Here is a 23,626-nt window from a genome sequence, read left to right on the forward strand (position 1 = left end):
CAATGTTTTCACTTTGTACATGTTTTGAAACAAAGAGGATTATTGCTGCAAAAGAATGTAGAGGATATAATATTCATTATTTGAGGAGGATTGTCCATTCTTATACTAGCCATCCAGCAGGAAACATTGGTGTACATGAAATAATACACTAGGGTACTAATTGGTATGGAAGATAAAATTGATTTTAAGATTTCTAGGTATTGAGAATCACTATTTGAACTCAGAGTTGAGACATGTATATTTTCATAGGCTTCGTTTGCTTGAAGATACATCATATAAATCGTTGAAATTAAAAAGTGAAAGGACTAGAAGTTGTATGGATAGAGAAATATCATCAAGTAAATAAGTACTTTAGAGGAAGAATGCATTTATAATCTGTAAAGAAAAAGTAAGGTGAAGAATCGAGTCATTAACCATGGGAGCTTTTCCATTGTTAAAAGGACCCTTGTTGACAATTCAAGGTAGCATTGAGAGACATCCAAGATGTGGTGCCATGATGTAAGGAAAACACTTTTAAAAAATTGCAGAATGCTACATCTATGAAATCAAACTAAATTATGGACTAGAAATTAAAGTTTACACTCAAACAAATCATGTAAATGCAATTTTATGTAATAAATTAATTGGTGCAAATTACATTTAGTATAACACAAAAAATTAAAAACAATTTTGAGAGTGTTAGAATTTTGATTTGCCTATTTAATATGGAAAAAGTTGGAAGTCCTTGCTCTGATAAGATGTTGAAAAACAATTTTTTTGATCTAAAGTGATGATGAAGTTCCATGAAATAACAATCAGAAACTCAAGCCGTGAGAGCTCCAAGTCTAGCCTAAGTGGCATAAGGTGGTCTCTTAATCTTTTTTGGTCTTAAATTTTGAGGTGTCTCAAGAGAAAATCCAAGTAACACTGGAGACTGAGATAGTTGGGTTTTTGCTGAGGGTGATATTTCTCAAGAGGTTAGTGGATTACTAAGGGGAATGAAGGATATTTTGTTGGTAAAAGAAGAGTGGGCACGAGGAAAAGAATTGGTCTAGCTCAGGCTTGGAGTAGATGGTAATCTTGTAGATGTGGATGATATAGACAATGATTTTTGATGATTGCAATACATGCCTTGATATAGAAATTATAGACCTGCCTATAGGTGTTAAATATCTAGATGAAGCTACAATTATTGACCCTGTAGTGGGGTAAAACTACTTTAACGTTATAGGCCCTCTTGACCTTACTGTAGGTGTAAATAGCCTTGATAATGCCTAGGAAATGAGATGTCAATATTAGGGAAAGAGTTAGGGTTAAATTTGAATAATAGAAAATAGAGTACTTGTTGAACAACAAGTCCTATTATGGCCAACGACAAACCTGTGCTGAGATATTTGTATAAATAAATGTTTTCTCTTGATTTTATGAAAATAGTTGAAAAGTAGGTTAGAATAAATGCAACAATTGACCTTCTCTAGAAAATTACATCTCTGCCATCTTACCTTTTCTTAGTATGAATGCAATTGTAATATATAAAAATCCTTGCAATAAGTAACGGAATGGTTATTGTAGCAACAAGACCCAGTTTCAATAATCATTATCTCCTCCTAAGGATGCCATTCCACTCAAGTCCTCTAGAATGACAAGTTACAAGCAATTGACAAAAAAATAGATTTTGTGTCTGATGCTATACTATATGCATTTGAATCTATGGTACCAAGATCCCATGCCCATGTGGACACGATAGTACCCAAGCCCAATCCAATTTTTCTACTTAAGGCTTTCCATTTTGATTTCTACCTTAAGATGTGGTCCAGCCTTAGATCTGTGGAAATTTATCACAACAAAATCAAGGTTCAATTTACCTAATGATGTATGCCTATTCCTAAGAATATCCATAATAAGGTGTCCCAAGATATTGACCCACTCGAGGTTATAAAATGTGGAGCTATTGTTAAAGAAAAATAAAAACGTGTTGAAGGCCTAGAGTAGTGCGGGAAACACACTTTAATGTTGCACGACATATGGGCCTTGATGTAGGTGTAGATGGCCTTAATAATTCCCAATAAATGAGATATCATTATTAGAAAAAGCATCAGTGTTAAATTTGAATAATGAAAAATAAAGTATCTATTGTTCAACAAGTCTTGTTATAGCCGAGCACAGACCAATCCTGAGATCTTTGTAAGTAAATGGTTTCTCATGGTTTTATGAAAATAGTTGAAAAGTTAGCTAGGCTAAATGCCATCGTACATGACATTAACTAAACAAACTTGCAAGCAGGACAAGTCATCATTGCTGAATAAAACTGGAGCCTTGTCAACCAATTACAACTTAAATAAATAAAACTAAAATATTTATATGATGATGATGATGGTTAACGTCCACTGAGACCAAATAATGATCTATCAGACTTAAAGAAACAAATTATCTATTTTGATTTAAGATTTTATTTCTATGAAAACTAAAATATTTATATACATAAGAGAAATTGTTGATTTAATTATATATATATATATATATATATATGAGAAATTGTTGATCTAATTTTTGGTTACCTAGATTAGTTAAAGATTCATTATCGAATACGGGAATGATAATAAAGGTGGAATTTTTTAATTTATATAATTTTATAAATAAAAATTAATTTACAAATATATACACTATAAAAATTAATAAAACGTCAAATTTAATGATGAATTTGGTCGATTTATTTATCACATTAAATTGGATATTAATTTCGTAATATTAATATTTGATTTGAAGGTACACATATGCTAAAGGCGTATAGATTCCTCCCAATATGCTTAATATTGCATAGGTCTTTCAACTGCAACATACGACATGGTAGAAAATTTATGACAGTTTTGGTAAAAATGATAAGCGTTTTGAGAAGATGGTCGGAGCCAATATTCATTATATATTTTACGCAATAAATTTTTCAAATACCATTTTAGTATCTTTGTTTTTAAAATTGACTTTCAAAACTAATTTTTCATTCTCATTTATTCTTTTTATTATAAAATTTGGCTGATTTTCTTGTATGTAACATTTGATAGTCTATTCAAGACTTTTTTTTTCTACTTAATGAATACTAAACTAGCGTGTTTTCACTTTACCTTGATCATGGGATCTATTTGCACTCGACGACAACCACCAACGAAGCCAACCAATTCGGAAGTAAAGAGCTATCACAATAGATAAAACATAACATTCATATCTTCTGGATGTAATTAAAAAAAGTTTATTTTAAGTCAGACTTCTTTAATTTTTATTATATTAGTATAATCATATTAAGAATATTAATGTGTTTGATATATTGGATCACTTTATAAATATAACCAAAAAATTATTGCAACCATTAGAATGTCATATTAATACACAAATTTACTTAATTAATCATGTACAAAATGTTTTTGGGTCAATTTTAATTTAAGAAAAAAATGAATTATAAATGAATGTTATAAATAATAATGAGCAACCTATCATGGAGGAACTTATTAAAATTTATAATAATCTCAAATTTCTTGGAACAAATCTAAATTTTTAAAGTTATTAAAAGTAGTGGACCATTTTGTTAAATAAATTTTTCTTTATATATAAATGAATAGTATAAATAATAATGAGAAAAATATCATGGAGGAATTTATTAGAATTAGAATAATCTCAAATCCCTAAAAAATTGGTGGGCAATAACTATGTAACAAGAATCTAATTTTTTAAATTTATTAAAAGTTAATACAACCTAACAAACTCTTTAATACACTACAACCATTATTAAGCATTAATAAATAGCATATGCTAAACATATTCTTTTAAGGATCAATCCAAGCCATCAATCAACAAAAATATTACAACTTGAAAAATATGTAAAATCATTTAATTCAACCAATTAAAAAATCACCCTGTGTTAGAAAATCACTATATCGATAGCTTGTATTTTTTCCCTAAAATTTGTGGGAGAAAATCACTACATCGGTAACTTATATTTCTTCCATAGATATATGATGCTTCCATATGTGTTGCTATCCTCTCCATAAACATAAATATGGATAATCCCAATAAACTGAGTATATTTTTCTCCCATCACAATATTAATATTAATGATAACCAATTATTTTTTTATATTAATTTTCTTTCCATTATTTAATAATTAAGCTTAAGTTTAGTTTCTCGAGTGAAGTTGGTAAATTCTTGAAAATGTAAAATAACTATAAATACACCATTTTAAATTCAAATCCTCCAAACATTCACTTAAGGATATATCGGGGAGGTCTCATTGACTTGATGTTTTCCTCACTTGAATCATACCCATCTCACAGTATTACAAAGCAAACCCAATTACGCATTCATCTAGTAAAAAAATCTATTAAAAACCTATCGCATGAAGTTTATCGATTCTTCTATACAATAAAGTTTTAACATGGAGTCTATCACTTTTTCTGAGTTTGAATATGAAACAAATAGTGGTCGTTTCGTGCCAGCAAACTTTTAGTGAATAACAAGATACTTTAAATTCTGTTTGGTATAAGCTAAGAATTACAAACTATCATAGCCATATTTAATTAATTAAATATGGATGATATGTGCAGGGAATGTTTTATTTGTATCACAAATTGTATTCGTATATATCATATAAATTATTGATAAATAAATTAGGTTTAGTTTAAAAAACTTATAAAATAATGTATAAATTTCAGCAAGATTAAGAAAAAAATTGGTAGAAATTTTTGAAAATTTTGATTATGATCGTTAAAATTCAAGATTTTGGATGCTCAAAAGGGTTTTTGATAGAGCTAAATCTATTTCCCCTGTAAAAACGTAATTGAAACACTCCAATTGCCTAACTTTTTGAAATTCTAACAAAAAAACTGAGTGCCCCTGATTTTGTTGTGTCTGTAAAAAGCTCCCATAAATAATAATATTAAAAATATACTATTCCAAAAAATATATTATTATTGGTATGATTAATAATTAAATAAAAATTCAATAATAATAAATAATTTCAATTTAAATAACTATAAATAATTAATACACAGTTAATAGATAATAATATTAATAATAATAAATAATTAATAAACAATAATGATAATATTAATTTTTTATAAATTAATAATAAATATTTATTATTTATTCATAAATAAACATTAATAATAATAATTATTATTTTCTGGCCACCCCATAATTAGCTGTCAAACATATAAAATTTATTTTGATTTAACAACTTTAAGTATATAATATATATATATATATATATATATATATATATATATATATATAATTTTTTCATGAAAAAAGTTATTAATATTTATCTTTATTAAAATTTTGAACATTTTATTTCACAATACATGGTAAACATTGATTTTGGGATCATTACCTTTTATTAATACAATGTACTTATTCTTACTTTTGCCATATCAATATTTTTTTAAACTAAAAATTATATTGAAAAAAATAATTAAAACTTTAATAAATAATTTTTATATATTTGTGTTCAAATCTAAATTGGAATTTTAATAAATTAAAGCATACACATTTTTATAAACTAAATAATAAATTAGTGTTATTATTATTTTTTTCAAATATAATGTACTTATTCCTACTTTTGTCATATCAATATTTTTTTAAACTAATGATTATATTAAAAAAAATAATTAAAACTTTAATAAATAGTTTTTATATGTGCGTGTTAAAATCCAAATTCAAATTTTAATAAATTAAAACATACACATTTCTATAAACTAAATAATAAATTAGTGTTATTATTATTTTTTTCAAATATAAATTTTAATTTTAAAAATAAAATATATGTATTTCTATAAATTAATAATTGTAGTAGAAGAAATTTTTAATCAACTTTTAAGAAGTTAAATATATAATTTTTGATTTGGACAAAGTAATATAGTTGAAATATAATTACAAATATAACATGTTATAGTTTTTTAAAGTTATGTCTGCATAAGCATTGAAATCAAGGCCTTGCTCTTTAATTTCTTTTTTTTTGTAAGCTAAGGCGGTACTCTATGTTTTCCATTACTGAAATCAAAAAACATTACAGATATAGACAGGTCTCAACCCGCCCATAAGGGAAACCGGGTTTCTTGACCATCTGAAGTTTTTAAAAGCCATCCAATAAAAGTATATTACCAGTCTATCTATCCATGCAAAATATCCATCTATTCTTGCTATAAACAAATTGTTTTTCCTCTGAGTCCTTAACATCTAAGATTCCAAAAAACAAAATAGAAATATATAAAAACCTTCTTGTAACAGCTCCATCTTCTACTAGTTCATTGCAGCTTCCTTTGGTTCTTTTTCCACCTTTACTCCTATACCGCTCGCTTGCATCAGCTTCAGAATCTCATCCATCTTTCTGTCTTGCATAAGTAGAGTGACCTGGATATTCTTCAATTCCTTTTCCAGGGTGGGAATTCCTTGGGCCAATTCAACCATTTCCATGGCCACCTGCTCCATTGCTTTGGCCAATAACTGCTTCATTCCCCAATAAACATGTAACGATTGTTTATACAGTGACATTCGTCCTCTCGTATGCCCCGGATCAGGGAGGAACTGCTCCCAATCTTCCATTTCAGGATCTGAAATCTCCTGCATAGCTTCTTCCTCTAAATGATCAATAATCCTTCTAATATTCGGATTTGTATCATGGTGGTAGGCTGCTTCTGCTTCCTGGAGTTTTTTCCTCATGTCTTTCTTGCCTCTCCTTCTGCCTCTGCCTTCACTAGCTACTCCCTCCTCATATTCCAATCGCACATTCCCACTCCCCCGACCGCCTCGTCCTCCAATCCGCCCTCTCCCTCTCTGATTACCGCGCCCTTGCGTTCCTCTGTTCCTTCCTCGTCTACCGACCTTCTCTTCTTCGTCATCTTCCTGACTGTTGTCCTCTTCTTCGCGGTCTCCCTTTTCCGGCTCATACCCCTTCCACTTATCATCTTTTCTATACGCGGTGCGTTGGGGCTCCTCGTCTAAGATAAAATTTGGGATATCAAACTCTTCCTCCAACTCGTCCGGTATAGTAAAATAAATCTTCTGCAAGGTCTCCTCCATCGTACTCTTTCCTTTTTCTGCTGGAGTTGCCGCCTTGCTCCTTGTCCACCTCCCTGCTCCCCTGTCTTGATTTTCCACCATCTTACTTGCCTTCGTTAGTTTGAATTTCCTACTGATCTCTGTCAATATGCGTTGGTTCTCTCTTGTTACCTCACTTCGCTTCGTTCGTCTGCATGCAAGCCCTATATGATTCCTGCTCTCCCACCTTTCCTTCTTGAAACTTCCTTGCTGCCTGTCTTCGTCATTAATACCCACTTCATATGCTCTATCATGATGGGAGACGATCACGGTTTCGCTGACGACTCCCCCTCTGCTCCTCGGTACCTTAGCCATTTTTCGCCTTGGGATGATCATCCTTCCCATGGGTTGATTGATCCCTTCTAATCGAGCATTAATTATCCTGTCTTTCCCCTCCTTCCCATAATCTGGAGGCGTCTAATTATACCTTTCCCGTGCAGTCGCTTCATTATGATCCTGACTTAATACATTTTTTAATTCGCTCCACCTCGGCTCATCCTGTAATACTGTCCAGCTACCATCCACTACCCTGTCCGGTCCTTCACTTCCCCAATTTGCCAATAGATCAGCTGCGCGATTTCCATTTCTCAATACGTGGTTTATTATCGTATATTCTATCCTACTCAGCAGTCCCTCAATATCCTGTAGGATCCCTGCTGTCCTCCAACTCTTCGTTACATGATCCCAGCTCTTCCCATCCCGTAATTTCTTTAACATATCAATCGTAATTTGGGAATCTCCTTCGATTTCAAGGTTCATATACCCATTCCTAACTGCTATCCGGAGACCATGGTGTACTGCCCACAATTCCGCTTCGTTGTTCGTCATCTCCCCTCCCCATTCAGCATACATCCACCGTGTATCACCTCTGCTATCCCTGAAAATGCCTCCCAAACCTGCTTGCCCCGGGTTACCCTTTGAGGCCCCGTCGAAGTTTAATTTGACTCGTCGATCACCAGGAAGCCTAAAATAGTTGGGGCTCTGTATGCCATTTCTGATCTTCCGCTCTGCATTAGGATAGATCATCTGAAATTCCATATTCAGTTTAGAGACGATTCTCTGCTCCTCCGGGTTCAACCTCCAATCTTCTTCCTCCCACACTTCCGACAAGACTGTTTCTTTAATCGACCTACATATTTCATCCCAAATTCTTGATTCTTGACAGCTTTTATCCCTAAAGATTCGTCGATTTCGCTCTTCATAGATGGACTTTACCAATCATTAAAACTCAAATTGATGGAATTCTGAACCTTAACACTAATTTAAATTTAGTATTTACTCTGTAATTTAGTTATATTTAAATTAAGTAACACTTACACAACTAGTTACTATGTAACACTTGTTATTATTAAATTTTAATAATATCTTTCGAATTAATCACATTATCAAAATCAATATAAATTACAAAGTTTTAAAATCAAATATTATTAAATTTTTAATAATATCAACAATAAATATTGTTTATTATTTATTAATAAATAATAAATATTTTTTTATTCAATACTTTACATTTCGTTCTGTATGAGCTAGACATTAAAATAATAGCCATTTGATGCTACAAGTTGTCTGAATTTGAATCTGATGAAACAAATAGTAGTCGTTTCATTCCAGAAACTCTCTGGATCTGAATATGATGAGAGGAGGATGTTCGACTAATATGTCGGAAATCCTGCCATAAATCTAACAACTTTGATAATACACGCCAAATTCCACGTGAGCCTACTTCGCATTCAATATGCGCAATTTTGTCGCTAGGCACAGACAATCGTAGAGGAATTCACAGGAGAGAAATATCTGCAAATAATTTCTATATTGGATTACAATTATAGCATCCATTCAAAAATAACAAATGAGAAAGGTAACTAATCCATTCATCCCACTTTATACGGCTGCAATACTCAGAAAATCGGTTTCGATAAGACTCCATTTTTTATTTTTTATTTTTAATCTAAAATAATCAGTAACTGATGAGAAGAATCCACACATTTTATGGGGATAAGAAAGACATTTTATTTTCACCCATTGATCATGCTCTGCGGGCATCCCTACACATGGAGGGCTTACCCTCGTGGGGATAAGAAAGACATTTTATTTCCACCCATTGATCATGGTTTCCGGGCATCCCTACACATGGAGGGCTTACCCTCGTGCTACTTAGTCGGTTCTTAATGCACGTTGGCCTAAAAGTCCGTCTTTGAAGCATCTTGTATATTGTACTTAAAAGACACTGTGGACCATATCATTGTGTATACACCATTACCATCTTATCACTTGAAATCTCTGCTTCTGCTCACTAGATTCTCACTTTCACTTGTTATAAATACACAATGTAGGCGTTCTTTTCATATCAAGTCTTGTGCAGGTTTCTTGTTAGTGTTGAAAAATTTGTGATAATTTCATAACAGACAGACAAAAAAAAAATGCTCTGTTTTGACTCTGTTTTTAACACAGAAAACTGAAAATCATTTGTTGGAAACGGTGTTTGAGCAACATAGTTTGGTGTTGCAGCAACGGTGAGTAACACTCTGTTTTTAACACAAAACAATATTCTGTTTTTTAACACAGCGGAATGCGGTGTTATAGCATCGGTGGAACTGGTGTAACAGCAACAGAACAAAAAAAAAAGAAAAAAACAATAAATAATAAAAAAATAAAAAAAAAAACTCGTGTTTATTAAAAATAAACTAACTGTTATAGATTCTTCCCTCTCTCACAGTAAACAACCAAAAAACAAATTACATTCAGAATATCTGCACAGTTGTGCATTTTTCCCTTTCTGTTCTCTGCTATGCTGCTGCGTCTACTCTGTTGTGCACTGCTGTGCGTTTCACTATTCTGGAAGTATTTTTCTTCACGCTGCTGCGTGCTCTCCTCTGCTCTGGATGATTCTTCAGCTAAGCTTAAAAAGAACTGTTGTGTGATACATTTATATGCTAAAACATATCTGATTTAAACAATAAAATAATACAAAATATCTTCTAATGCCTATCTTCGTATTGAATGCAGCAAGGCAGTTGCAGGGGAATTCAATTCTGAGAGTTTAATGCACATTAATGTGCAAAATATCAGGCGTGACTTTGATGCACCAAACAGCCTGGAGTATTTACTGCAAATCAGATTCCTGTCCAGTTGTTCATCGTTGCAGTTGGAATTAAATTCCAACACTCCCCCTTAATTTCAACTGCGGCATACCCAGACATTTCCTAAAATGATCAAAACCTTTCTTTGCTAATGGTTTTGTCAAGATGTCAGCTAGCTGATCCTCTGTTCTGTAGTGCTACAAAACAATCTCACCATTGTTAACCAATTCACGTATGAAGTGAAATTTAGTGTCTATGTGCTTTTTTCTTTTATGAAAAACAGAGTTTTTAGACAATGCTATTGTTGAGCTATTGTCACAGTAAATGGTTGTGCCCTTTTCTTGTCCATGACACAAATCTCTGAGAACTCTTCTCAGCCATACTGCTTGGCATGTAGCTGCTGTTGCTGCCACATATTCTACCTCTGCTGTTGACAAAGACACAACTGGTTGCTTCTTGGAAGCCCATGAGATGGCTCCCGATCCCATATGAAACACATATCCCGATGTTCTTTTCCTATCATCAACACTTCCAGCCCAATCACTGTCAGTGAAACCTGTCAACATGAAACTTTCAGAAGAGGAGTATAAAATACCAAACCCCTTCGTTCCATTCACATACCTTAGAATCCTCTTGGCTGCCTGCCAATGAGTCTCTTTCGGGCTTTCCATAAATCTGGAAATTAAACTCATAGCGTGCATAATGTCGGGCCTAGTTGCAGTCAAGTACATAAGCCTGCCAACTATGCTCTTGTACAGTTTTGGATCAAAATATTTGCTGTTGTCTTCTTTAGTCAATTTCAACCCCACTACAGTTGGAGTCACAGCCGCTTTGTTGTTCTGCATGTTAAATCTCTTCAACACTACTTCTACATATTTGTCTTGAGAAATGAAAACACCATTTTCACTTTGGTCTACTTCAATTCCAACAAAATATCTTAAGAAGCCCAAGTCAGTCATTTCAAATTCACTTTTCATGACTGCTTTAAAATCAGCAATGAAAGAAGCTTCATTGCTAGTAAAAATCAGATCATCTACATATAAAACAACAATAATAATCTTACCGTCATTCTGTTTTATGTAGAGTGTGGGTTCACCATCACACTTATCAAACCCATTCTCAATCAGATAAGCATCAATTCTGCTGTACCATGCTCTTGGAGCTTGCTTCAGCCCATAAAGCGCCTTTTTCAGTTTACAAACTTTATGCTGTTGGCCTTCAACTTCATAGCCCGGAGGTTGATCAACATAAACTTCTTCTTTTAACACTCCATTCAGGAATGCAGATTTACCATCCATCTGAAAAATCTTCCATTCGCGTTGTGCTGCAATAGACAACACTGTTCTCATTGTTTCCATCCTTGCTACTGGTGCAAAGGTTTCATCATAGTCTTTGCCATTTTGCTGTTTGTAGCCTTTCACAGCAAGTATTGCTTTGTGCCTGTCAATCTTACCTTCAGCATTGCTTTTAGTCTTATAGACCCACTTAACTCCAATGGCATCCTTGCCTTCAGGGAGGTCAACTAACTCCCATGTTTTACTCTTCTAAATTGCACCAATTTCTTTATTCATTGATTCAATCCATTTATCTTCATTTACAACATCTTCAAAATGAATTGGGTCATCAACATGACAATACAAAGAAAATAATGAATTCAGACCGGTATTGTTACTTACCTCTCCTTGTTCATAAATCTCATTTAGATTTCTGAATCTTGGTCTTCTTGGTGTGCTTGGAGTTCCATCCGAACTTGAGGGTATTTCTGATCCCTGTGGTGTGCTTGGGGAAGCACTTCCTTAACTTCTTAAGGCTGTTCGAATTCCAGCTTGTGGTGTGGCTTGGTGTACTTTCTGTGGTGGAGGAGGAGCCACCAAGGAAGGATTATTTGCTGCTATCCCTTCCTCTTCTTCTTCATGAGACACAATTGTCTTCACATTCACTCTTTTTTCTAAGCTTCCATCCCAAGGTTCATCTTCAATGAACTGCACATCTCTACTTACTATTAACTTCTTGGTGGATGGATTATAGAGTTTGTATGATTTTGACTCATCACAATAGCCAATAAAGACGCACTTCTCCAACTTACTATCAAGCTTTTGCCTTAGCTGATCCGGTACATGTGCATATGCTACACAACCGAATACTATCATGTGAGTGACAATTTATTTTTGACCACTCCATGCCTCTTCTGGTATTCTGTTCATGACAGCTTTAGTTGGACATCTATTCAAGATGTAAACTGCGCAAGTAACAGCTTCTGCCCAATACTCATGCGGCAAGTGTTTTGCCTTCAACATACTTCTGACCATGTCAAGAATGGTCCTATTCTTTCTTTCAGCAACACCGTTTTGCTGAGGTGTATACCTTGCGGTGAACTGCTTTTGTATGTCATTCTCTCTGCAAAAACGCAGAAAGTCTTGGGAGATGTACTTTCCTCCTCTATCTGTTTTGAACACTTTGATATAATGCCCACATTGCTTTTCAACAAGAGTTTTGAAGTGGCAGAATTTCTCAAACACTTCACTCTTCTGTTTCAGCATACACACCCATGTCTTTCTAGTGTAATCATCAATAAAAGTTAAAACATATTTATTTCCAGCAAATGATGGTATTTGCATCGGTCCACACACATCAGAGTGAACAATTTCCAAGGGTGCTTTTGCCCTTATACTCTTTCCTGCTGGAAAGTTTTCTTTGTGTTGCTTGCCCAAGATGCAGCCTTCACAAAGGCTATCCAGTTTCCAAATCTCAAATGCCACAACCAATTCACATCTTTCACCTGTTCTTGAAGGACTTCTTGTGTTACTACCGCAATAGTTCTTCCTTCCTTCAAATCTACCCTGAGTTTGAGAGGAAACATTCTATTGCTGGTCATCTGCACCTGTGCAATGATCTTCTTACTTGGAGGTATGTCTCTGATTATACACGTATCATCTTTGAAGAACACGTTGTAACATTTGTCAATGAGTTGTCCAATGCTCAAAAGATTACATTTCAGACCAGGTACATAGTATACCTCTGGTACAATCATCCGTTCTCCATTTTTTGCTCGGATACTGACTCTCTCCTTACCCTTGACAGATATCTTATTATCAGTCACTGTTGTTACCTCAAATTTCACATTTTCATCCAAATTGGCAAACATTGCAAGATTTCCAGTCATGTGATTACTGCAACCTGAGTCTAAGAACCAAAAATCTTCTTGTTTGTCTTGTGCTATGTTACATGTTAACAACACGTTCTTTGGGTTCTTATCTTCTTCATTTGCAAAATTAGCATTCTGCTTACTATTCATGTCATTTTGTTTTTTTTTGCATTCATTGGCATAGTGCCTATATTTCTTACAATAATGACATTGGACTTGGGATTTGTCATACCTTTGTCCATGAGCTTGTTGTTTGCTTGAACCTTCAGCTTGGTTCTGATTGCAGCTCCTTCCGCTTGTGCTAGCAGGATAATTTCTGCTTTTGTTTTTGCTTCTTCCATGACCTCTGTTATTTTCTCTACCTCGACCTCTTCTTTGGCCAAAAGACATCTGAGTCTTGAATGCTTGCTCAAATGAGGAATCTGTTCCTCTACTCAGTCTGTGTTCATGAGACAAAAGAGAAGCACTCAGCTCATCTATCGTGAACTGTGATAGATCTTTTGTTTCTTCTATTGCTACCACAATAGATTCAAACCTTGAGGGTAAACATCTCAAGATTTTCTCTACAATCCTTCTATCTTCAATAATCTCACCATGAGATCTTATTTGGGTTATCAAGTCAATAACATGAGTGAAGAATGAATCTATTGTATCAGATTCCTTCATGCTAAGATTTTCAAAGTCTCTCCTCAACATCTGCAACTTTGCAGTCTTCACCTTCTCCATGCCTTGATAGGCAGTTTTGAGAATATCCCATGCCTCCTTAGATTTTGTTGCTGCTGCAATCCGTGGAAAAACACTTTCATGTACTGATTGGAAGAGGAAAAAGAGGACTTTGGCATCCTTCTTCATGTCGCTCTTCAACTGGTCTCTTTCTGCTACTGTCAAAGCAGCCAGTGTTGTTGCATTTGCAGGTTCAGCATAGCCAGTTTCAACCAACTCCCATATTCCTTAAGAAGCAAAGAGTGCTTTCATTGTTATGGACCAATAACTGTGATTTTTCCCATTAAACTGTGGCAGTTGGGAATTTGTCAAACCTGTTCTAGCATCTGCCATCTTAACCTGTATTGGTAAATAAGAGATACTTATTGTATAATGAAAAAAAGCAAAAACTTTCTCTGCTGGAAAAAAAATCTGCTCAACAAGCTTCTTACAGCTGCTACAGTGAAAAGCAAATTTTGTTTTTGACTCACTGAGTGCCTAGACCGGCTTTGATACCATGTTGAAAAATTTGTGATAATTTCATAACAGACAGAGAAAAAAAAAATGCTCTGTTTTGACTCTGTTTTTAACACAAAAAACTGAAAATTGTTTGCTGGAAACGGTGTTGCAGCAACGTAGTTTGGTGTTGCAACAACGGTGAATAACACTCTGTTTTTAACACAAAACAATACTCTGTTTTTTTTAACACAATGGAATGCGGTGTTACAACATCGATGGAACTGGTGTAACAGCAACAGAACAAAAAAACTTGTGTTTATTAAAAATAAACTAACTGTTACAGATTCGTCCCTCTGTCACAGCAAACAACCAAAAAACAAATTACATTCAAAATATTTGCACTGCTGTGCATTTTTCCATTTCTGTTCCCTGCTATGTTGCTGCGTCTACTCTGTTGTGCACTGCTGTGCGTTTCACTATTCTGGAAGTATTTTTCTTCACGCTGCTGCGTGCTCTCCTCTGCTCTGTATGATTCTTCAACTAACCTTAAAAAGAACTGTTGTGTGATACATTTATATGCTAAAACATATATGATTTAAACAATAAAATAATAAAAAATATGTTCTAATGTGATGCAGGAGCATCCAGCTCCGAGGAGACAGAAGGTGGTTGACTGTCTCATGGAGGGAACCAGGTTAACAGAACTTGTCATTCGTTTTAATTCTCTTTATTATTTGTTTTATTTCCTAGAAGGTCATTTAGAGACCATGGTAATTGAAAACTGTGTCTTGTTTTTAAGTTTAGAAATTAGTTAACCATAAATTAGTCTTTAGTACAAGAAACTGTTACACAGTTAGAGTAAATTCTGGTAAGCAGTTTAACTGAAAGTGGGAGCAGTTACGCTACCCAGATGTAAAACAGAGAGCAAAGGACAATGAAAAAAAACTCTCCTCGAACAAGAAAAGACAGATACATTTCCTCTGAAAAGAAGCAAAACTGTTTGTTTAAAGAACAACTGTCACATTAATGTATTGATACTGTTTTCTGTATTAACATCCACTGCAAGTAGGCTATAACAGGCATACTGTAATTTACTCGATTGATATTATGTGATTAAGCATCCATTGTAAGTTATACACAGCAAGCATACGAATGTGATACGAAATATTGAGCACATACTGGAAATTAAAGACAGCAAACCACAAGATAAGAGAAGGCGCTGCTACAGGGAGCTAACCCACATAGAAGAGCGGATTGACAACCAACGATATCACAATAAACCAGGTAACAAGCATACCAACTTAAATGTTTTTCATAAGATTTGTAAATGCTGGAGATAAAGTATACAGGAGCTTCATTTGATGAAACCCTTATGAACAAAACGCACCATAAGTTTTCTGAGCATAGAACGCTCGCTAAACCATTGTCCTCTGATAATTAAAGTCATTACAAGAAACTCGAAAGGCAACTGAACAGACTCAAGGAAACAAGGCAACAAAGACGGACCAGGTCGATTACAGGTCGAAACGACGATTATTGTATACATACCAGACCTCAGAAACAATTTAACATAGTTCGTTTACAACCCAGGAGCGAGTCCATTAAATACAAAACCCCACAGATTGCTTACTAATCTGACAAATGGGGCCGAGTTCATTAAATACAAAAACCCAGAGATTGCTTACTAATCTAACAAACGGGGCCGAGCGGGAAAGACCCTACCCGTTACATCAAGTCGAACAGGGTTTTGGGTTGCCTCCAGAACACACAGAGAGCGTGAGCCCACGGCGGCCAACCACCCAAGCAACCTGCAACAACAAATTAGACAGGGTTTAGCGCCTGAGACAAGAAAACGATAAGGAACTTCTGTAAACGAAAAGACACAGTTGCATTGGGTATTTACCTGAGTTGGATGGGCAGCATTGTAAACAACCCGACACCCATAACCTGAAGAGCAAAGGAGCGAACCTGTTAGACTCTGGAAGGGGTGGAGAAGCAGGGTTTAACATCGAACCAGAACTTACCTTGAATCCAGATTGAAGCGGAACGTTTAGCTGGAGCTCAAAACTGAGAGCAACCTGTCATAATAACAAAGGCAAGTTAACAGAGCGTGGAACAACCTTGTTACAGCGGAAGAACAAACAAATAAACCGAAAGTATATCGAGTTACAGTGCGGAACGTTAGCAGATTATCGCCCTCACAGTAATACCAAAGCATAGAGTAGCAGGAGGTCGGAGGCACCAGAAGAACACAGCGCCGGAGTGAGGAGCGGAGGCGCAAAGAAACCCTCGCCGAGCAGAACAAAGAACTTCGCACAGTGGAAATGAAATGACAAGTGAACTAGGGTTGGCTGTCAAAAGGCGGGAATAGGTCGAGGTGAGAAACCGGCAGGTGTGGATTGGTAACCTGTACCACAAGTTAACCCATCCGAAATATCCCGAATCTGTACAAACCGCATTATTTCAACATTTATTCGCATTGACATTCATATGGTGGACATAGCGTCGCCACGTGGAAAAGGGCTGGGCCATCAAAAGTGGTATCAGAGTAGGTTTGTTGAGTAGAAGCAAATGGAGGTTGGCAGAAGAGGAAGAGGAAGAGGAAGAGCGGTCCGGAGGGTAGCAGAAGAGGGACTCCGTGAGGAGATCCGCGTCTTGCGAGAACGATTGGAAGTAGTAGAAGCTGGGGGAAGGAGAAACCCAGCAGATGACAGTGACGAAGATGTGGCAGAACCAGAAGATGAATTGGAAGGGGTGACACCGGAATTTCGATTGTTGAAGTCAATTTTGATGTCCAGTCATAAACCAAAACATGAGCTGTCTACTTACGACAGAAGTCTGTCTGCAGACGTGTTATTGGATTGGTTAAGTGAAGTAAACAAATATTTTGAATTTGAGGAAACTAGTGAGGACAAACAGGTGAAGTTCGTTGCCACCAAGTTGAAGGGACATGCGTCCTTGTGGTGGGACAACATTCAGGCGGAGAGGAAGAGGCTTCACAAACAGCCTATAAAGAAATGGTCCAGAATGGAGGCCAAACTGAAGGAAAAATTTCTGCCAAAATATTATCAGATTATGTTGTATAGACAGGTACAGAACTTGAAACAAAGAGGAATGACTGTTAAGGAATTTACAGAGGAATTTTATAAGTTGAATTTGCGGGCACGGTATGTGGAAGATACCCCAGAAAAAACAGCCAGATTTGTGAATGGTTTGAGGGGGGAAATATTGGATGAAATCGGTATCCTTTCACCCCGGACGTTGGATGAAGCCTACCAGTTTGCACTGAAGGGAGAGGAGAAAATTAACCGGAAGCAAAACGCCAGGAGAGGAGGTGGAACTGGCAGGGGAAAAGGTAAGATGTTTGGCAGAGGCCGAGGTACAGGTTCAAGTGAAGAAGGTAGCAGTTCTAAGTCTGCTGGAACAACAGAAAAGGACAATAGCACTAGAGGAGGACGGCCACCCCAGCGAGGGCGAGGAAATGGTCGGGGCAGGGGAACTGTCCAGTGCTATCGCTGCCATAAATTGGGACACAAGTAGTATGACTGTCCTGAAGGTGAACCAGCAGGTGGAAGAGGAGCTTATGTTGCTCAGTTAGAGGATGCTGAGGCAATACCTGAAGAAGTGGAAAACGCCCCAGAGACAGGCGAAGCTTTGATATTGAATAAGGTGCTGTTAAAGCCAGCAAAAGAAGTTGCAGAGCCTGATCAGCGAAAAGCTCTGTTCCGGACTGTTTGCAAGTCACAGGGTAAGTGCTGTAAGCTGATCATCGATAGTGGAAGTACCGACAACTTGGTAGCAGTAGAGATGGTGGAAAAACTGGGTTTGAAAAAGCTGAAACATCCCACTCCATATAAGGTGTCATGGCTGCAGAAGGGACACCAACTGTTGGTGGATGAACAGTGTGAGGTGGAGTTTCAGATAGGCAGGTACAAAGACAAAATCATCTGCAATGTTATGCCGATGGATGTCTGTCATATTTTTCTAGGACGACCCTGGCAGTTTGACAAGAGCGCAGTTCATGACGGAAAAACCAATTGTTATAAGTTTGTCAAAGATGGGATCAAGCACACGCTCGTACCCATCAAAGAGGAAAGTACAGCAGAAGCTAGTGGAGTGAAGGCATTGTTGATGGGCGGAAAAGAATTTACAAAACAGATTGAGGACAGTGAAGTAAATTTTGCTGTCATACGAAGACCAAAAGCAGTGATATTGCATACACAGATTTCAGATTTGCCCGAGGAAATCCAGAAGCTGCTGTAGGAATTTGGGGACATCGTGGTGGATGACCTTCCAGATGAACTTCCACCCAGGAGAGGTATTAGTCACTGCATTGACTTTATACCAGGGGCAAGTCTGCCAAACAAAACAACTTATCGAATGAGTCCTAAGGACCATGAAGAAATCAGGAAGCAGGTCCAGGAGTTGTTAGACAAAGGGTTGATTCGAGAGAGCATGAGTCCCTGTCCAGTACCAACCGTGCTGGGTCCAAAGAAGGGAGGCGAATGGCGAATGTGCACAGATTCCAGAGCCATAAACAAAATTACGGTTAGGTACAGGTTTCCATTACCAAGAATGGACGATATGATGGATTGTCTGAGCGGGGCAGCTTATTTCTCGAAAATTGACTTGAAGAGTGGATATCACCAGATTCGAATTCGAGAAGGAGATGAGTGGAAGACAGCTTTCAAGACGAACGAAGGCTTATATGAGTGGTTGGTGATGCCATTTGGGTTGAGCAATGCTCCCAGTACGTTCATGCGCTTGATGAATGAAGTACTGAAGGAGTTTATTGGGAAATCCGTGATAGTTTACTTGGACGACATCTTGATTTTTAGTAAAACTAAAGAAGAACATTTCAGGCATGTTCGTAATGTGTTGAGGAAGTTGCAGCAGAATAAATTGCTGATCAATCTGAAAAAGTGTACTTTTTTTCAGCGGGAGTTAGTGTATCTGGGCTTTGTAATTGCAGAAAACGAGTTGAAAATGGACCCAGAAAAGGTGGCAGCTATAGTTAGCTGGCCTTCACCGGGAAGTTTATTTGAAGTCCGCAGTTTTCACGGATTAGCGAGCTTCTACAGGAAATTCATCAGGAATTTCAGTGAGATCTGCGCACCTATGCTGGATACGATCAAGAAGACAAATCAGCCATTTCGCTGGACTGAGGCAGCGGAAAGAGGTTTCCAGATTTTGAAGAGGAAGATTACTGAAAGGCCGATATTGAGGCTGCCTGACTTCAACAAACCCTTTCAGGTTCGTTGTGATGCCAGTAATACAGCCATAGGGGCAGTACTAAGTCAGGAGGATAGACCAGTCGCATATTTCAGTGAAAAGCTGAACGAGAGTAGACAGAAATACTCAACCTATGACAAGGAATTCTATGCAATTGTCCAAGCGTTAAAACATTGGAGGCACTATCTGTTGGGTAATGAGTTTGTTCTGTTTACAGATAACTCTGCGTTACAGTACATTATGCAGCAACATAAATTGAACCATAAGCATGCAGCATGGGTGGAGTATTTACAGAATTTTACGTTTGTACTGAAACATATCAGTGGGCAAGCGAACAAGGTGGCAGATGCGCTGAGTAGAAGGATTCTACTCTTGCAGGAAGGTACAATGCAAGTTTTAGGCTTTGAACACCTGAAAGAGCTGTATCAAACAGATGCTGATTTTAAGGAAGCCTATGAGGCTTGTCAAAACCCTCTGTTAAGGAACAGCAGTCTGTGGTTGGATTATAATTTACGGGAGGGATTGCTGTTTAAGGGCGGACAGCTGTGTATTCCCCACTGCTCTATGCGGGAAAACATTATTCAAGAGAAACATAGCGGGGGTTTGGCTGGACACTTCGGTATAGATAAGACGGTAGCACAGGTACGACATTTTTATTTCTGGCCAAAATTACAGCGAGATGTACAAAGGTACTTGAGTAGGTGCAAGATTTGCCAACTGGCAAAGGGCCACAGTCAGAATATAGGTTTGTACTTACCATTACCCATTCCGAACTGACCATGGGACTCCGTCAATTTAGATTTTGTTTTGGGTTTGCCTAAGACACAGCGGGGTTTCGATTCAGCAATGGTTGTGGTAGATCGATTTTCAAAGATGGCGCACTTTGTACCTTGCAGGAAGACCAGCGATGCTACTTATGTAGCACATCTGTTTTTCAATGAGATTGTTCGACTACATGGACTTCCAAGGTCCATCATCTCCGACAGGGATGTGAAATTCACCGGTCATTTTTGGCGAACCCTGTGGAAAAAGTTGAACACTCAGTTACAGTTCAGCTCCGCTTATCACCCGCAGACCGATGGCCAAACGGAGGTTGTAAACCGGAGTTTGGGGAACTTGCTTCGGAGTTTAACAGGTGAGAATTCCCGGACGTGGGACCGTGTACTAGCTCAGGCGGAATTCGCATACAACGACTCACCTAACCGCAGCACTGGTTACAGTCCGTTCCAGATTTTGTACGGCATGCATCCACGAGGCGTGCATGAGTTACGGGATTTGGGAAAGCTCGAAAAACGAAGTGCTGATGGTGAAGATTTCGCTCAAGCAATGAGTAATCTACATGAGCAGGTCAAGCTGAAATTACAAGACAGCAGTCAAAAATATAAGCAGCGGGCAGATTCCAAGCGCCGGGAAGTTCAGTTCAACGTTGGGGACGAAGTCCTTGCGTATTTACGTAAGGAGCGTTTTCCAAAACGGGGGTACAACAAGTTAAAATTCAAGAAGATTGGTCCCTGTAAAGTCATTCGCAAATTTTCTGCGAACGCCTATGAGTTACAGCTGCCACCCGGGATTGGTATTTCTCCCATTTTTAATGTGGCAGATCTGTTTCCCTATGTCGCTGATTCGGAAGGCAATACAGCAGCAGAGCCACCGCGGGACACCAGTTGTGAGGAAAGTTCGTGGATGAGGCAGATGCCAATGGCACCACCCCTTGAGATCGAAGGGATTCTGGACACACAGGTAGCTAAGCGCACACGCAGGAAGGAATATCTGCGGTATTTGGTCAAGTGGAAGAACCGTCCGATAGAGGACAGTTCGTGGCTTAACGCGACGCAGATACAGAAGGCAGGCTATTCTGTCGACGACCTCATGGAACGGAGCCATGACTTTTTGCCACCCCGGGAGCCTGATGCAGGAGCATCCAGCTTCGAGGAGACGAAAGGTGGTTGACTGTCTCATGGAGGGAACCAGGTTAACAGAACTTGTCATTCGTTTTAATTCTCTTTATTATTTGTTTTATTTCCTAGAAGGTCATTTAGAGACCATGGTAATTGAAAACTGTGTCTTGTTTTTAAGTTTAGAAATTAGTTAACCATAAATTAGTCTTTAGTACAAGAAACTATTACACAGTTAGAGTAAATTCTGGTAAGCAGTTTAACTGAAAGTGGGAGCAGTTACGCTACCCAGATGTAAAACAGAGAGCAAAGGACAATGAAAAAAAACTCTCCTCGAACAAGAAAATACAGATACATTTCCTCTGAAAAGAAGCAAAACTGTTTGTTTAAAGAAAAACTGCCACATTAAAGTATTGATACTGTTTTCTGTATTAACATCCACTGCAAGTAGGCTATAACAGGCATATTGTAATTTACTCGATTGATATTATGTGATTAAGCATCCATTGTAAGTTATACACAGCAAGCATACGAATGTGATACGAAATATTGAGCACATACTGGAAATTAAAGACAGCAAACCACAAGATAAGAGAAGGCGCTGCTACAGGGAGCTAACCCACACAGAAGAGCAGATTGACAACCAACGATACCACAATAAACCAGGTAACAAGCATACCAACTTAAATGTTTTTCATAAGATTTGTAAATGCTGGAGATAAAGCATACATGAGCTTCATTTAATGAAACCCTTATGAACAAAACGCACCATAAGTTCTCTGAGCATAGAACGCTCACTAAACCACTGTCCTCTGATAATTAAAGTCATTACAAGAAACTAGAAAGGCAACCGAACAGACTCAAGGAACCAAGGCAACAAAGACGGACCAGGTCGATTACAGGTCGAAACGACGATTATTGTATACATGCCAGACCTCAAAAACAGTTTAACATAGTTCGTTTACAACCCAGGAGCGAGTCCATTAAATACAAAAACCCACAGATTGCTTACTAATCTGACAAACGGGGCCGAGTTCATTAAATACAAAAACCCACAGATTGCTTACTAATCTAACAAACGGGGCCAAGCGGGAAAGACCCTACCCGTTACATCAAGTCGAACAGGGTTTTGGGTTGCCTCCAGAACGCACAGAGAGCGTGAGCCCACGGCGGCCAACCACCCGAGCAACCTGCAACAACAAAATAGACAGGGTTTAGCGCCTGAGACAAGAAGACGATAAGGAACTTCTGTAAACAAAAAGACACAGTTGCATAGGGTATTTACCTGAGTTGGACGGGCAGCATTGTAAACAACCCGACACCCATAACCTGAAGAGCAAAGGAGCGAACCTGTTAGACTCTGGAAGAGGTGGAGAAGCAGGGTTTAACATCGAACCAGAACTTACCTTGAATCCGGATTGAAGCGGAACGTTTAGCTGGAGCTCGGAAGTGAGAGCAACCTGTCATAATAACAAAGGCAAGTTAACAGAGCATGGAACAACCTTGTTACAGCGGAAGAACAAACAAATAAACCGAAAGTATATCGAGTTACAGTGCGGAGCGTTAGCAGATTGTCGCCCTCACAGTAATACCAAAGCACAGAGTAGCAGGAGGTCGGAGGCACCAGAAGAACACAGCGCCGGAGTGAGGAGCGGAGGCGCAAAGAAACCCTTGCCGAGCAGAACAAAGAACTTCGCACAGTGAAAATGAAATGACAAGAGAACTAGGGTTGGCTGTCAAAAGGCGGGAATAGGTCGAGGTGAGAAACCGGCAGGTGTGGATTGGTAACCTGTACCACAAGTTAACCCATCCCGAATCTGTACAAACCGCGTTATTTCAACATTTATTCGCATTGACATTCATACAGTGGACATAGCGTTGCCACGTGGAAAAGGGCTGGGCCATCAAAATGCCTATCTCCGTATTGAATGCAGCAAGGCGGTTGCAGGGGAATTCAATTCTGAGAGTTTAATTCACATTAATGTGCAAAATATCAGGCGTGACTTTGATGCACCGAACAACCTGGAGTATTTACTGCGAATCAGATTCCT

At 37.5% G+C, this 23,626-nt stretch overlaps 1 protein-coding gene across 1 annotated transcript; it reads right to left on the reverse strand.

Annotated features, from left to right (window-relative positions):
• Positions 1-22,308: 22,308 nt before the first annotated feature.
• Positions 22,309-23,449, reverse strand: LOC149212873 (uncharacterized). Its single transcript, XM_089388854.1, has 4 exons — positions 23,441-23,449; positions 23,168-23,308; positions 22,861-23,035; positions 22,309-22,765 (listed from the first exon to the last, which is right to left on the reverse strand). The coding sequence occupies exons 1-4, from the start codon at positions 23,447-23,449 to the stop codon at positions 22,683-22,685; spliced, it is 408 nt and encodes a 135-aa protein (XP_089244980.1). The 3' UTR covers positions 22,309-22,682.
• Positions 23,450-23,626: the final 177 nt, after the last annotated feature.

Source organism: Pinus tabuliformis, chromosome 1_1, assembly GCF_031772625.1.
Source record: "Pinus tabuliformis cultivar Carrire ecotype Pingquan chromosome 1_1, CPIR1, whole genome shotgun sequence".
In the NCBI taxonomy this organism is placed as follows: domain Eukaryota; kingdom Viridiplantae; phylum Streptophyta; class Pinopsida; order Pinales; family Pinaceae; genus Pinus; species Pinus tabuliformis.

What these genes read in the sequence shown, in the direction of transcription:
- LOC149212873 (XM_089388854.1), bottom strand. An exon ending in TCCTGCTACTCTGTGCTTTG is followed by an intron (nt 23,036 to 23,167) that starts GTATTACTGTGA and finishes TTATTATGACAG; the next exon opens with GTTGCTCTCACTTCCGAGCT. An exon ending in ATGCTGCCCGTCCAACTCAG is followed by an intron (nt 22,766 to 22,860) that starts GTAAATACCCTA and finishes TTGTTGTTGCAG; the next exon opens with GTTGCTCGGGTGGTTGGCCG.